General features: G+C 39.8%; 1 protein-coding gene across 1 annotated transcript in view; it reads right to left on the reverse strand.

Annotated features, from left to right (window-relative positions):
* The window catches only part of LOC120930432 (sulfate transporter-like), a 50,125-nt gene extending 33,675 nt beyond the window's left edge, over window positions 1–16,450 (reverse strand). Inside the window, exon 1 of the mRNA XM_040341618.1 lies at window positions 14,887–16,450. Coding sequence (XP_040197552.1) covers window positions 14,887–16,450 — 1,564 coding nt within the window. The remainder of the gene's footprint in view (window positions 1–14,886) is intronic.
* Window positions 16,451–16,832: the final 382 nt, after the last annotated feature.

Here is a 16,832-nt window from a genome sequence, read left to right on the forward strand (position 1 = left end):
AAAACGTAATAAATCCACAACCGTACATGCGATCGATACAGCGACTTCACCGTTTGAAAGACACGGCCCTTGTGAACGCATCGATATGAAATTTATGTTGATAAACTTAAAATTGTGGCCATGCCAGCGATTTAGAAAAGAGCGTCTTTGTGTGTTTTGCAGGAAAATTTTAAATTTTTTTAACATGGACGGTCAATGAGAGTGGTTTTGTCACTCTTGTCCTTTAGAAGCTCCTGGAACTAAAACTAAAATACGTATCACAAAACTGATCACATTGCCTGAAACCAGACAAGCATACCTACGTTTTGATATATAAATTGTGTATGACAAGTAGATCTTGTGGGCGTGAGAGCAATTTGTTCGCCCTTTTTTTAAAGATAATTTTTGTTTTCAAAGATCTCCACTCTAAAGGTCACATGACACACTCTAAATCCCTTCCATAGGGTTACATTATAACCGATTCCATTTTCTGAAAAAATCGCTAAACGTAAATTGCGTTTTCACAAAAACCGTAAAAGATATCAATCTGAAAAGTCATGTTTGGATAGCTGAATATTTTGTGACCGCTTTAAAGTTTGTTTGGTGTCTGTAAGTGAAAGTATGAAGGAGCTGAAACTTTTGGCAGAACGTGTGTTTTGAAGCAGGAAAAAGGATGTTCTCATTGACTTCAATGTTAAAAAAAAGTGTCTAAAAGCTTAATATTTTAAAAAGTATAAATAGTACAAAAAAACTTGAAGAAGTCCCATCGTTAGCTGAATGAGACGAACATTTTAAAAGTTAAATGGTCTCAATAGCTGAAAGTATGCAGAAGTTACGCAGAGCCAAAAAACGTACGGAATAAAATTAAGAAGAAGAATAATAAAAAACGAATATCAATACTGGGAATGCTTATTAAAGCATTCCCACTAATTAAGAAGAACTAGAAAATGCATTCCCTGAGGAAAATGCGAGTGGGAATGCTGAATTGCTGAGCCCGCACCAAAGCCATTCACCATAACCACTACACTATCTTTAGGACACACAGCTCCTTTCTCTATCTGCAAAGTAGAGAGTATGCTGACTTCCTGGTCGCCCCTCCCCCCTCAAGAGGTTTCCCCTCCCCCCAGGTCAGTGAGGAGGAATATTGCACTGAGGTAGAAAGCTATTTATGGAAAGAAATTCCATTACAAACGCCTTTTAATTCACAGACCAATACATTAATTACGCCTCCAAACAAAACGTAATAAATCCACAACCGTACATGCGATCGATACAGCGACTTCACCGTTTGAAAGACACGGCCCTTGTGAACGCATCGATATGAAATTTATGTTGATAAACTTAAAATTGTGGCCATGCCAGCGATTTAGAAAAGAGCGTCTTTGTGTGTTTTGCAGGAAAAATTTTTAAATTTTTAACATGGACGGTCAATGAGAGTGGTTTTGTCACTCTTGTCCTTTAGAAGCTCCTGGAACGAAAACTAAAATACGTATCACAAAACTGATCACATTGCCTGAAACCAGACAAGCATACCTACGTTTTGATATATAAATTGTGTATGACAAGTAGATCTTGTGGGCGTGAGAGCAATTTGTTCGCCCTTTTTTTAAAGATAATTTTTGTTTTCAAAGATCTCCACTCTAAAGGTCACATGACACACTCTAAACCTGCTCCATAGGATTACATTATAACCGATAAAAAAATCACTAAACGTAAATTGCGTTTTCACAAAAACCGTAAAAGATATCAATCTGAAAAGTCATGTTTGGATAGCTGAATATTTTGTGACCGCTTTAAAGTTTGTTTGGTGTCTGTAAGTGAAAGTATGAAGGAGCTGAAACTTTTGGCAGAACGTGTGTTTTGAAGCAGGAAAAAGGATGTTCTCATTGACTTCAATGTTAAAAAAAAGTGTCTAAAAGCTTAATATTTTAAAAAGTATAAATAGTACAAAAAAACTTGAAGAAGTCCCATCGTTAGCTGAATGAGACGAACATTTTAAAAGTTAAATGGTCTCAATAGCTCAAAGTATGCAGAAGTTACGCAGAGCCAAAAAACGTACGGAATAAAATTAAAATTAAAATTAAGAAGAATAATAAAAAACGAATATCAATACTGGGAATGCTTATTAAAGCATTCCCACTAATAATAAAAAACGAATATCAATACTGGGAATGCTTATTAAAGCATTCCCACTAATAAAGGATAAGAATAAAAAGAATAACTAGAAAATGCATTCCCTGAGGAAAATGCAAGTGGGAATGCTGAATTGCTGAGCCCGCACCAAAGCCATTCACCATAACCACTACACTATCTTTAGGACACACAGCTCCTTTCTCTATCTGCAAAGTAGAGAGTATGCTGACTTCCTGGTCGCCCCTCCCCCCTCAAGAGGTTTCCCCTCCCCCCAGGTCAGTGAGGAGGAATATTGCACTGAGGTAGAAAGCTATTTATGGAAAGAAATTCCATTACAAACGCCTTTTAATTCACAGACCAATACATTAATTACGCCTCCAAACAAAACGTAATAAATCCACAACCGTACATGCGATCGATACAGCGACTTCACCGTTTGAAAGACACGGCCCTTGTGAACGCATCGATATGAAATTTATGTTGATAAACTTAAAATTGTGGCCATGCCAGCGATTTAGAAAAGAGCGTCTTTGTGTGTTTTGCAGGAAAATTTTTAAAATTTTTAACATGGACGGTCAATGAGAGTGGTTTTGTCACTCTTGTCCTTTAGAAGCTCCTGGAACTAAAACTAAAATACGTATCACAAAACTGATCACATTGCCTGAAACCAGACAAGCATACCTACGTTTTGATATATAAATTGTGTATGACAAGTAGATCTTGTGGGCGTGAGAGCAATTTGTTCGCCCTTTTTTTAAAGATAATTTTTGTTTTCAAAGATCTCCACTCTAAAGGTCACATGACACACTCTAAACCTGCTCCATAGGATTACATTATAACCGATAAAAAAATCACTAAACGTAAATTGCGTTTTCACAAAAACCGTATAAGATATCAATCTAAAAAGTCATGTTTGGATAGCTGAATATTTTGTGACCGCTTTAAAGTTTGTTTGGTGTCTGTAAGTGAAAGTATGAAGGAGCTGAAACTTTTGGCAGAACGTGTGTTTTGAAGCAGGAAAAAGGATGTTCTCATTGACTTCAATGTTAAAAAAAAGTGTCTAAAAGCTTAATATTTTAAAAAGTATAAATAGTACAAAAAAACTTGAAGAAGTCCCATCGTTAGCTGAACGAGATGAACATTTTAAAAGTTGAATGGTCTCAATAGCTCAAAGTATGCAGAAGTTACGCAGAGCCAAAAAACGTACGGAATAATAAAATTAAAATTAAAATTAAAACTAGAAAATGCATTCCCTGAGGAAAATGCGAGTGGGAATGCTGAATTGCTGAGCCCGCACCAAAGCCATTCACCATAACCACTACACTATCTTTAGGACACACAGCTCCTTTCTCTATCTGCAAAGTAGAGAGTATGCTGACTTCCTGGTCGCCCCTCCCCCCTCAAGAGGTTTCCCCTCCCCCCAGGTCAGTGAGGAGGAATATTGCACTGAGGTAGAAAGCCATTTATCGAAAGAAATTCCATTACAAACGCCTTTTAATTCACAGACCAATACATTAATTACGCCTCCAAACAAAACGTAATAAATCCACAACCGTACATGCGATCGATACAGCGACTTCACCGTTTGAAAGACACGGCCCTTGTGAACTCATCGATATGAAATTTATGTTGATAAACTTAAAATTGTGGCCATGCCAGCGATTTAGAAAAGAGCGTCTTTGTGTGTTTTGCAGGAAAATTTTTTACATTTTTAACATGGACGGTCAATGAGAGTGGTTTTGTCACTCTTGTCCTTTAGAAGCTCCTGGAACTAAAACTAAAATACGTATCACAAAACTGATCACATTGCCTGAAACCAGACAAGCATACCTACGTTTTGATATATAAATTGTGTATGACAAGTAGATCTTGTGGGCGTGAGAGCAATTTGTTCGCCCTTTTTTTAAAGATAATTTTTGTTTTCAAAGATCTCCACTCTAAAGGTCACATGACACACTCTAAACCTGCTCCATAGGATTACATTATAACCGATAAAAAAATCACTAAACGTAAATTGCGTTTTCACAAAAACCGTATAAGATATCAATCTAAAAAGTCATGTTTGGATAGCTGAATATTTTGTGACCGCTTTAAAGTTTGTTTGGTGTCTGTAAGTGAAAGTATGAAGGAGCTGAAACTTTTGGCAGAACGTGTGTTTTGAAGCAGGAAAAAGGATGTTCTCATTGACTTCAATGTTAAAAAAAAGTGTCTAAAAGCTTAATATTTTAAAAAGTATAAATAGTACAAAAAAACTTGAAGAAGTCCCATCGTTAGCTGAACGAGATGAACATTTTAAAAGTTGAATGGTCTCAATAGCTCAAAGTATGCAGAAGTTACGCAGAGCCAAAAAACGTACGGAATAATAAAATTAAAATTAAAATTAAAACTAGAAAATGCATTCCCTGAGGAAAATGCGAGTGGGAATGCTGAATTGCTGAGCCCGCACCAAAGCCATTCACCATAACCACTACACTATCTTTAGGACACACAGCTCCTTTCTCTATCTGCAAAGTAGAGAGTATGCTGACTTCCTGGTCGCCCCTCCCCCCTCAAGAGGTTTCCCCTCCCCCCAGGTCAGTGAGGAGGAATATTGCACTGAGGTAGAAAGCTATTTATCGAAAGAAATTCCATTACAAACGCCTTTTAATTCACAGACCAATACATTAATTACGCCTCCAAACAAAACGTAATAAATCCACAACCGTACATGCGATCGATACAGCGACTTCACCGTTTGAAAGACACGGCCCTTGTGAACTCATCGATATGAAATTTATGTTGATAAACTTAAAATTGTGGCCATGCCAGCGATTTAGAAAAGAGCGTCTTTGTGTGTTTTGCAGGAAAATTTTTTACATTTTTAACATGGACGGTCAATGAGAGTGGTTTTGTCACTCTTGTCCTTTAGAAGCTCCTGGAACTAAAACTAAAATACGTATCACAAAACTGATCACATTGCCTGAAACCAGACAAGCATACCTACGTTTTGATATATAAATTGTGTATGACAAGTAGATCTTGTGGGCGTGAGAGCAATTTGTTCGCCCTTTTTTTAAAGATAATTTTTGTTTTCAAAGATCTCCACTCTAAAGGTCACATGACACACTCTAAACCTGCTCCATAGGATTACATTATAACCGATAAAAAAATCACTAAACGTAAATTGCGTTTTCACAAAAACCGTATAAGATATCAATCTAAAAAGTCATGTTTGGATAGCTGAATATTTTGTGACCGCTTTAAAGTTTGTTTGGTGTCTGTAAGTGAAAGTATGAAGGAGCTGAAACTTTTGGCAGAACGTGTGTTTTGAAGCAGGAAAAAGGATGTTCTCATTGACTTCAATGTTAAAAAAAAGTGTCTAAAAGCTTAATATTTTAAAAAGTATAAATAGTACAAAAAAACTTGAAGAAGTCCCATCGTTAGCTGAATGAGACGAACATTTTAAAAGTTAAATGGTCTCAATAGCTGAAAGTATGCAGAAGTTACGCAGAGCCAAAAAACGTACGGAATAAAATTAAGAAGAAGAATAATAAAAAACGAATATCAATACTGGGAATGCTTATTAAAGCATTCCCACTAACTAGAAAATGCATTCCCTGAGGAAAATGCGAGTGGGAATGCTGAATTGCTGAGCCCGCACCAAAGCCATTCACCATAACCACTACACTATCTTTAGGACACACAGCTCCTTTCTCTATCTGCAAAGTAGAGAGTATGCTGACTTCCTGGTCGCCCCTCCCCCCTCAAGAGGTTTCCCCTCCCCCCAGGTCAGTGAGGAGGAATATTGCACTGAGGTAGAAAGCTATTTATGGAAAGAAATTCCATTACAAACGCCTTTTAATTCACAGACCAATACATTAATTACGCCTCCAAACAAAACGTAATAAATCCACAACCGTACATGCGATCGATACAGCGACTTCACCGTTTGAAAGACACGGCCCTTGTGAACGCATCGATATGAAATTTATGTTGATAAACTTAAAATTGTGGCCATGCCAGCGATTTAGAAAAGAGCGTCTTTGTGTGTTTTGCAGGAAAATTTTTTAAATTTTTAACATGGACTGTCAATGAGAGTGGTTTTGTCACTCTTGTCCTTTAGAAGCTCCTGGAACTAAAACTAAAATACGTATCACAAAACTGATCACATTGCCTGAAACCAGACAAGCATACCTACGTTTTGATATATAAATTGTGTATGACAAGTAGATCTTGTGGGCGTGAGAGCAATTTGTTCGCCCTTTTTTTAAAGATAATTTTTGTTTTCAAAGATCTCCACTCTAAAGGTCACATGACACACTCTAAACCTGCTCCATAGGATTACATTATAACCGATAAAAAAATCACTAAACGTAAATTGCGTTTTCACAAAAACCGTAAAAGATATCAATCTGAAAAGTCATGTTTGGATAGCTGAATATTTTGTGACCGCTTTAAAGTTTGTTTGGTGTCTGTAAGTGAAAGTATGAAGGAGCTGAAACTTTTGGCAGAACGTGTGTTTTGAAGCAGGAAAAAGGATGTTCTCATTGACTTCAATGTTAAAAAAAAGTGTCTAAAAGCTTAATATTTTAAAAAGTATAAATAGTACAAAAAAACTTGAAGAAGTCCCATCGTTAGCTGAATGAGACGAACATTTTAAAAGTTAAATGGTCTCAATAGCTGAAAGTATGCAGAAGTTACGCAGAGCCAAAAAACGTACGGAATAAAATTAAAATTAAAATTAAGAAGAACTAGAAAATGCATTCCCTGAGGAAAATGCGAGTGGGAATGCTGAATTGCTGAGCCCGCACCAAAGCCATTCACCATAACCACTACACTATCTTTAGGACACACAGCTCCTTTCTCTATCTGCAAAGTAGAGAGTATCCTGACTTCCTGGTCGCCCCTCCCCCCTCAAGAGGTTTCCCCTCCCCCCAGGTCAGTGAGGAGGAATATTGCACTGAGGTAGAAAGCTATTTATGGAAAGAAATTCCATTACAAACGCCTTTTAATTCACAGACCAATACATTAATTACGCCTCCAAACAAAACGTAATAAATCCACAACCGTACATGCGATCGATACAGCGACTTCACCGTTTGAAAGACACGGCCCTTGTGAACGCATCGATATGAAATTTATGTTGATAAACTTAAAATTGTGGCCATGCCAGCGATTTAGAAAAGAGCGTCTTTGTGTGTTTTGCAGGAAAATTTTTAAAATTTTTAACATGGACGGTCAATGAGAGTGGTTTTGTCACTCTTGTCCTTTAGAAGCTCCTGGAACTAAAACTAAAATACGTATCACAAAACTGATCACATTGCCTGAAACCAGACAAGCATACCTACGTTTTGATATATAAATTGTGTATGACAAGTAGATCTTGTGGGCGTGAGAGCAATTTGTTCGCCCTTTTTTTAAAGATAATTTTTGTTTTCAAAGATCTCCACTCTAAAGGTCACATGACACACTCTAAACCTGCTCCATAGGATTACATTATAACCGATAAAAAAATCACTAAACGTAAATTGCGTTTTCACAAAAACCGTATAAGATATCAATCTAAAAAGTCATGTTTGGATAGCTGAATATTTTGTGACCGCTTTAAAGTTTGTTTGGTGTCTGTAAGTGAAAGTATGAAGGAGCTGAAACTTTTGGCAGAACGTGTGTTTTGAAGCAGGAAAAAGGATGTTCTCATTGACTTCAATGTTAAAAAAAAGTGTCTAAAAGCTTAATATTTTAAAAAGTATAAATAGTACAAAAAAACTTGAAGAAGTCCCATCGTTAGCTGAATGAGACGAACATTTTAAAAGTTAAATGGTCTCAATAGCTCAAAGTATGCAGAAGTTACGCAGAGCCAAAAAACGTACGGAATAAAATTAAAATTAAAATTAAGAAGAACTAGAAAATGCATTCCCTGAGGAAAATGCGAGTGGGAATGCTGAATTGCTGAGCCCGCACCAAAGCCATTCAGCATAACCACTACACTATCTTTAGGACACACAGCTCCTTTCTCTATCTGCAAAGTAGAGAGTATGCTGACTTCCTGGTCGCCCCTCCCCCCTCAAGAGGTTTCCCCTCCCCCCAGGTCAGTGAGGAGGAATATTGCACTGAGGTAGAAAGCTATTTATGGAAAGAAATTCCATTACAAACGCCTTTTAATTCACAGACCAATACATTAATTACGCCTCCAAACAAAACGTAATAAATCCACAACCGTACATGCGATCGATACAGCGACTTCACCGTTTGAAAGACACGGCCCTTGTGAACGCATCGATATGAAATTTATGTTGATAAACTTAAAATTGTGGCCATGCCAGCGATTTAGAAAAGAGCGTCTTTGTGTGTTTTGCAGGAAAATTTTTAAAATTTTTAACATGGACGGTCAATGAGAGTGGTTTTGTCACTCTTGTCCTTTAGAAGCTCCTGGAACTAAAACTAAAATACGTATCACAAAACTGATCACATTGCCTGAAACCAGACAAGCATACCTACGTTTTGATATATAAATTGTGTATGACAAGTAGATCTTGTGGGCGTGAGAGCAATTTGTTCGCCCTTTTTTTAAAGATAATTTTTGTTTTCAAAGATCTCCACTCTAAAGGTCACATGACACACTCTAAACCTGCTCCATAGGATTACATTATAACCGATAAAAAAATCACTAAACGTAAATTGCGTTTTCACAAAAACCGTATAAGATATCAATCTAAAAAGTCATGTTTGGATAGCTGAATATTTTGTGACCGCTTTAAAGTTTGTTTGGTGTCTGTAAGTGAAAGTATGAAGGAGCTGAAACTTTTGGCAGAACGTGTGTTTTGAAGCAGGAAAAAGGATGTTCTCATTGACTTCAATGTTAAAAAAAAGTGTCTAAAAGCTTAATATTTTAAAAAGTATAAATAGTACAAAAAAACTTGAAGAAGTCCCATCGTTAGCTGAATGAGACGAACATTTTAAAAGTTAAATGGTCTCAATAGCTGAAAGTATGCAGAAGTTACGCAGAGCCAAAAAACGTACGGAATAAAATTAAAATTAAAATTAAGAACTAGAAAATGCATTCCCTGAGGAAAATGCGAGTGGGAATGCTGAATTGCTGAGCCCGCACCAAAGCCATTCACCATAACCACTACACTATCTTTAGGACACACAGCTCCTTTCTCTATCTGCAAAGTAGAGAGTATGCTGACTTCCTGGTCGCCCCTCCCCCCTCAAGAGGTTTCCCCTCCCCCCAGGTCAGTGAGGAGGAATATTGCACTGAGGTAGAAAGCTATTTATGGAAAGAAATTCCATTACAAACGCCTTTTAATTCACAGACCAATACATTAATTACGCCTCCAAACAAAACGTAATAAATCCACAACCGTACATGCGATCGATACAGCGACTTCACCGTTTGAAAGACACGGCCCTTGTGAACGCATCGATATGAAATTTATGTTGATAAACTTAAAATTGTGGCCATGCCAGCGATTTAGAAAAGAGCGTCTTTGTGTGTTTTGCAGGAAAATTTTTAAAATTTTTAACATGGACGGTCAATGAGAGTGGTTTTGTCACTCTTGTCCTTTAGAAGCTCCTGGAACTAAAACTAAAATACGTATCACAAAACTGATCACATTGCCTGAAACCAGACAAGCATACCTACGTTTTGATATATAAATTGTGTATGACAAGTAGATCTTGTGGGCGTGAGAGCAATTTGTTCGCCCTTTTTTTAAAGATAATTTTTGTTTTCAAAGATCTCCACTCTAAAGGTCACATGACACACTCTAAACCTGCTCCATAGGATTACATTATAACCGATAAAAAAATCACTAAACGTAAATTGCGTTTTCACAAAAACCGTATAAGATATCAATCTAAAAAGTCATGTTTGGATAGCTGAATATTTTGTGACCGCTTTAAAGTTTGTTTGGTGTCTGTAAGTGAAAGTATGAAGGAGCTGAAACTTTTGGCAGAACGTGTGTTTTGAAGCAGGAAAAAGGATGTTCTCATTGACTTCAATGTTAAAAAAAAGTGTCTAAAAGCTTAATATTTTAAAAAGTATAAATAGTACAAAAAAACTTGAAGAAGTCCCATCGTTAGCTGAATGAGACGAACATTTTAAAAGTTAAATGGTCTCAATAGCTGAAAGTATGCAGAAGTTACGCAGAGCCAAAAAACGTACGGAATAAAATTAAAATTAAAATTAAGAACTAGAAAATGCATTCCCTGAGGAAAATGCGAGTGGGAATGCTGAATTGCTGAGCCCGCACCAAAGCCATTCACCATAACCACTACACTATCTTTAGGACACACAGCTCCTTTCTCTATCTGCAAAGTAGAGAGTATCCTGACTTCCTGGTCGCCCCTCCCCCCTCAAGAGGTTTCCCCTCCCCCCAGGTCAGTGAGGAGGAATATTGCCCTGAGGTAAGGAAAGCTATTTATGGAAAGAAATTCCATTACAAACGCCTTTTAATTCACAGACCAATACATTAATTACGCCTCCAAACAAAACGTAATAAATCCACAACCGTACATGCGATCGATACAGCGACTTCACCGTTTGAAAGACACGGCCCTTGTGAACGCATCGATATGAAATTTATGTTGATAAACTTAAAATTGTGGCCATGCCAGCGATTTAGAAAAGAGCGTCTTTGTGTGTTTTGCAGGAAAATTTTTAAAATTTTTAACATGGACGGTCAATGAGAGTGGTTTTGTCACTCTTGTCCTTTAGAAGCTCCTGGAACTAAAACTAAAATACGTATCACAAAACTGATCACATTGCCTGAAACCAGACAAGCATACCTACGTTTTGATATATAAATTGTGTATGACAAGTAGATCTTGTGGGCGTGAGAGCAATTTGTTCGCCCTTTTTTTAAAGATAATTTTTGTTTTCAAAGATCTCCACTCTAAAGGTCACATGACACACTCTAAACCTGCTCCATAGGATTACATTATAACCGATAAAAAAATCACTAAACGTAAATTGCGTTTTCACAAAAACCGTATAAGATATCAATCTAAAAAGTCATGTTTGGATAGCTGAATATTTTGTGACCGCTTTAAAGTTTGTTTGGTGTCTGTAAGTGAAAGTATGAAGGAGCTGAAACTTTTGGCAGAACGTGTGTTTTGAAGCAGGAAAAAGGATGTTCTCATTGACTTCAATGTTAAAAAAAAGTGTCTAAAAGCTTAATATTTTAAAAAGTATAAATAGTACAAAAAAACTTGAAGAAGTCCCATCGTTAGCTGAATGAGACGAACATTTTAAAAGTTAAATGGTCTCAATAGCTGAAAGTATGCAGAAGTTACGCAGAGCCAAAAAACGTACGGAATAAAATTAAGAAGAAGAATAATAAAAAACGAATATCAATACTGGGAATGCTTATTAAAGCATTCCCACTAATAATAAAAAACGAATATCAATACTGGGAATGCTTATTAAAGCATTCCCACTAATAATAAAAAACGAATATCAATACTGGGAATGCTTATTAATGCATTCCCACTAATTAAAATTAAGAAGAAGAATAATAAAAAACGAATATCAATACTGGGAATGCTTATTAAAGCATTCCCACTAACTAGAAAATGCATTCCCTGAGGAAAATGCGAGTGGGAATGCTGAATTGCTGAGCCCGCACCAAAGCCATTCACCATAACCACTACACTATCTTTAGGACACACAGCTCCTTTCTCTATCTGCAAAGTAGAGAGTATGCTGACTTCCTGGTCGCCCCTCCCCCCTCAAGAGGTTTCCCCTCCCCCCCAGGTCAGTGAGGAGGAATATTGCACTGAGGTAGAAAGCTATTTATGGAAAGAAATACCATTACAAACGCCTTTTAATTCACAGACCAATACATTAATTACGCCTCCAAACAAAACGTAATAAATCCACAACCGTACATGCGATCGATACAGCGACTTCACCGTTTGAAAGACACGGCCCTTGTGAACGCATCGATATGAAATTTATGTTGATAAACTTAAAATTGTGGCCATGCCAGCGATTTAGAAAAGAGCGTCTTTGTGTGTTTTGCAGGAAAATTTTTAAAATTTTTTTTTTTTTTTTTCAATTAGGTTTTTATTGGAAAATTTTTCAGTTTACAAACATATAAACAAATGTGTCAAAAAGACATGAGACACCGGACTACAGTGAGAATAGGGACGCAATAAAGGCAAATATCACAATCATAGGAGCACATTTCCAGTACAGTACAAGCAGGAACTGTTACATCTGAGAGACATATTATGCAAATTGGGGAAGTGCTACCACTCACAGCAGTCAGCCCCGCATACTCCCTCCCCTCGAGGTCATAAAAGGGACCAATGTCAAACGACCACCCGTTGGAGGGGGAGAGGAAGGACCCAGTACCGGAATGGAATGTAGTCGAGAAAGGTGAGTATGATTATATCAATAGTAAACATAAGCATAAAAAAAAACATAACATAAAATGAACTGAGACAAAATGAAATGGGGGGAGGACAAGAACAGGGGTGAGATGGATCACAAGGTCTGGTTACGATAAGGAAAAGTAGTCGTACCAGGACGTGACAAGAGCCACCGCTCGCTTTACATTGTCATCAAGAAGGCCGTGTACCAGAGGTGAGTTCACTCACCAAACACTTCTCTCCAGATCTGCCATTTTTTGTCAAAGCTTCTCCTCTGGCCCATTCTAGAGGCTATTTGAGATTCGTATATATAGTTGTTACGAGTGAAGTTGATGACATCTGAGAGATTTGGGACTGTGGAAGACTTCCAGTTCCGGGTAATCAACGATCTCGCAGCTAGTAACAGGTGTGTCACTACTGTACGGAACTGAGGGGGGAAGGAATCAATGTTCAGTCCAAGTAGGGCCAGCGCAGGCCCTGGTCGGGTGAGAATCCCGGTAATAGATGATATGCATTTAAACAGACTCCTCCAGAAGCTTGTTAAATATTTACATTTCCAAAAGACATGTATAATATTACCCACCTCTCCACAATCTCTCCAGCACAGGGGGGAGTTGTCTTGGGAGAACTTAGACATTCTGTATGGCGTAAGGTACCACCTTAGGGCAATTTTTTGGGCAAGTTCCCAGTGGTTAGTGCATTTGGATGCTTTATACACCGAATTGAGGGCCACTCGCCATTGAAGGTCTGTGAAGACAGTGCCCAAGTCTTCCTCCCATTTCAGGAATGGGGGGGACTTGACAAAGGAGTGCCTGTGCTGGAGAAGACCGTAGAAGAGGGGAATCCCCTTGGTGGAGGGGGATGTGGATACGTAGAACTTCCATATCTGATCTGGGAGGAGTATTCTGTGTTCACTGAGAGAGCTAAGGAAATGTGATACTTGGCGAAACCTGTACAGATCTGATTGGGTAAGGTGGTATGTTGCCTGAAGGGACTGAAATGTGGAAATGCGGTTAGCACTGAAGAGGTGAGAAATCTGCGTGATACCCTTGTCTTTCCACCCTCTAAGACTAACATTGGGGATTGCGCTTTCTAAGACGTCAATAGGGACCGGAACCTCCACCAACGCGTCGCGGGGATCGGTCCTGTTCCCAAGGTCCCTCCAGGCCTCCAGTGAGGCCCGAAGAGACAAGGGCAACCTATGTAGAGGAAAAGGTTTCCACCTGTCCAGATACAGCAAGGAGACCAAGTCCTTGGTGGGACTCAAGGATCTCTCAATACTGCACCAGGGGGTCGCCTGGGGGTTTGTGAACCACACCTTGAGCTGGTTTAGAAGGGAGGCACGGTAGTAGTCTCTTATGTCCGTTAGGCCCATACCCCCGACTGACCTGTGTCTGGTTAAGAGTGTCTTAGAGCATCTGGGCTTATGTGAACCCCAGACATGGGACCTAAGGATAGAGTTTAATGAACGGAGATGGTGGGCTTTTAAGGGAATAGGGAGTGTGCGAAAAATGTACAGGATCTGGGGAAGTAGCAACATCTTAAAGGAGGCAAGACGCCCAACCCAGGAGAGTTCTATTTTGGAAAGGCGCATCGACTCCCTATTGAGTTTCGCTATTAGCGCTGGGTAGTTAGCATCTGCCAGTCCGTAGGGGTCTGCTGTGATCTGAAGACCTAGGTATGATATGCTCTTCTTGGCCCACGAGTAGGGGAAGGTTTTTTCCAGATACGCTTGGGTGGGGGTTGGTAGGTGCATAGGTAAGATAGTTGATTTGGAGGCGTTCACCTTATAGTAAGAAATATTGCTGAAGGAGTGCAAAACCTCCTGAACATGGGGGAGTGATGATGACGGAGATGTTATGGACAGGATGATATCATCAGCAAACAAATTAATTTTATGGGACATACCTTGGATAGAGAACCCAGTGATATGGGGATGGGCCCTAATTTTTTCTGCTAAAGGTTCGATTAGGAGGTTAAAAATGGAGGGAGAAAGAGGGCATCCCTGTCGCGTCCCGTTGGATATGTGGAAGGGTCTTGAGAGGCAATTGGATGTGAAAACCTGGGCTGAAGGGTGTGAGTAGAGGGCCAGAATAGCAGACATAATGGGTCCTTGGAACCCGAATTTAGTTAGGGTATGGGACATATAGTTCCAATGGACCCTGTCGAACGCCTTCTCCGCATCCAGAGAGAGGAGCAGAGAAGGCGTCCGAGAGGTCCAAGCACACTGTACAACCCCTATGATCCTGCGGGTGGCATCTGAAGCCTGTCTTCCCGCAGTAAAGCCAGACTGGTCAGGATTAACTAGGGAAGGGATGACAGTCAGAAGTCTCTGGGCTAGAATTTTGGCATATAGCTTAACGTCTGTGTTCAATAATGAAATGGGGCGGAAGTTTGAGGGAACATCGGGAGGCTTACCAGGTTTGGGGATTGTGACAATATAAGCGGAAAGCATCTCAGGAGGGAGACTAGCAGAAACCATGGCTTGTGAAAAAACTGAACACAGTGAGGGTGCCAGGATCTCACCAAACGTTCTATAGTAGTCATTAGATAGGCCATCAGGGCCAGGGGATTTACCTAGGGGCATCTTGGATATGATTTTCTGGATCTCTGCAGATGTGATGGGAGCATTAAGTGCATTGAGTTGTGTAGGTGACAGGGCGGGGAGGGATATGTCAGCTAGAAAGTTCTGTATGTCTTGATCTGAGGGTTGTGGGGTGGAGCTATCCTCTTTAATGTTATACAGGGCGGAGTAGTAGTCTGCGAAAGAGTTGGCAATATCTCTCGGGTCATACAGTTTGCTATTGTTAAGTGGGCTGTGGATGTAAGGAATTTTCGTACGAGTTCTCTGGTCCTTCAGGCGACGTGCCAGAAATTTGCCAGCCTTATTCCCAGAGGAGTAGCACGTAAGTTTCAGGGAGTTAACAAATTTGTTATGAGATTCTAGGAGTGATCGCCGAAGGTCGCACCTAAGGCCGACCAGTTTGTTTGACAGGGCTAGAGTTGGCGAGGCCCTATTTTGCACCTCCAAAGATCTGATTTCCTTCAAAAGAAGGTCTATCTTCAGATTTCTCTGGCGTTTTAGTCTAGCGCTAATTTGGAGGAGAATCCCTCTGATGAAGGCCTTGTGGGCGCACCACAAGACTGACGGGTCAGATACTGACCCCTCATTCACCTCAAAGAATTCTTTCAGTTGCTTGGTGATAGCGTTCACCTGGGCCTGAGTTTGGAATACCCCTGCGTTTGCTCTCCAGATGTAAGCAGGACTAGGGGTCATCCCCTCCGCCAGCGAAATGGAGACAGGTGCGTGGTCAGACCACGAGATGTCGTGGATGGCGGAGGAGGTGACCGCCCTGAGAAGAGTTTTGTCGACGAGGACCATGTCAATACGGGAGTAGGTATTGTGTCTGGTCGAGTGGAAGGAATAGTCCCGTTCACTAGAGTGCTGACACCTCCAAACATCGTAGTAGTCTTCTCTGAGAAGAGCAGGGTGTAGGGAGGGAAGAGGGCGTTTGGATTTAGATGTGGTGTCAACACTGTAGTCAACCGTCATATTATAGTCACCACATACAATAACATTACCTTTTTTAACATCACTTATTTTCTTAAAGACCTTGTCGACAAACCTGACCTGATTGGCATTGGGGGCGTAAAGGTTAGCAATAGTGTACATGTGGTTGTTAAACTCCCCCACAAGAATCACAAACCGGCCCGCTGGGTCGGAGACCACCTCTTCTAGTTTAAACAAAACAGAGTCCCTTATGGCCGTGACGACTCCTCTATGCTTCTTATTGGGGGCTGAGGCGCAAAACACATGGGGAAAGTTTTTGTGTTTGAGGCAAGGGGGGTTGGAGGATAAAAAGTGGGATTCCTGTATGCACAAGATGTCCGCCTGTAATTTCTGAGCCTCTTTCCACAGAGCAGTTCTTTTAGCAGGGTGGTTCAGCCCATGCACATTAAAGGATATTACGTTAAGAACCATAGCAACGTGGGGTGAAGATGTAACAGTACCTCTGGTTGAAGAAGCTGGTGTAGCAGGGATGAAAGCCAAGGTGTTGTTTTCGGAGGCGAGGATCTCGACAAGTCCTGGTCCATGGGGTGAAGTCCATCTCTAGGTAGGGGGTGGGGAAGAACAAAAAAGAAAAGAGAAAAGAAAAACAAAACAATGCCACATGGGTTAGTGGTCTTTAAACAGCAAAGAAGTTCGATCAGAACCAAGTCAAACGGTAAAAAGGGAGATTCTTTTGAGAATCTGAGAGCAGGGGGTCTGCTCATTTAACACGGGGGGGAAAATAACAAAGTTAGTAGGGAAGCATGTAGTATCAAACTGTTGAAGTAACCGAGGCACTTAAGAGAGACGTTTC

Source organism: Rana temporaria, chromosome 3 (genome assembly GCF_905171775.1).
Source record: "Rana temporaria chromosome 3, aRanTem1.1, whole genome shotgun sequence".
Lineage (NCBI taxonomy): Eukaryota > Metazoa > Chordata > Amphibia > Anura > Ranidae > Rana > Rana temporaria.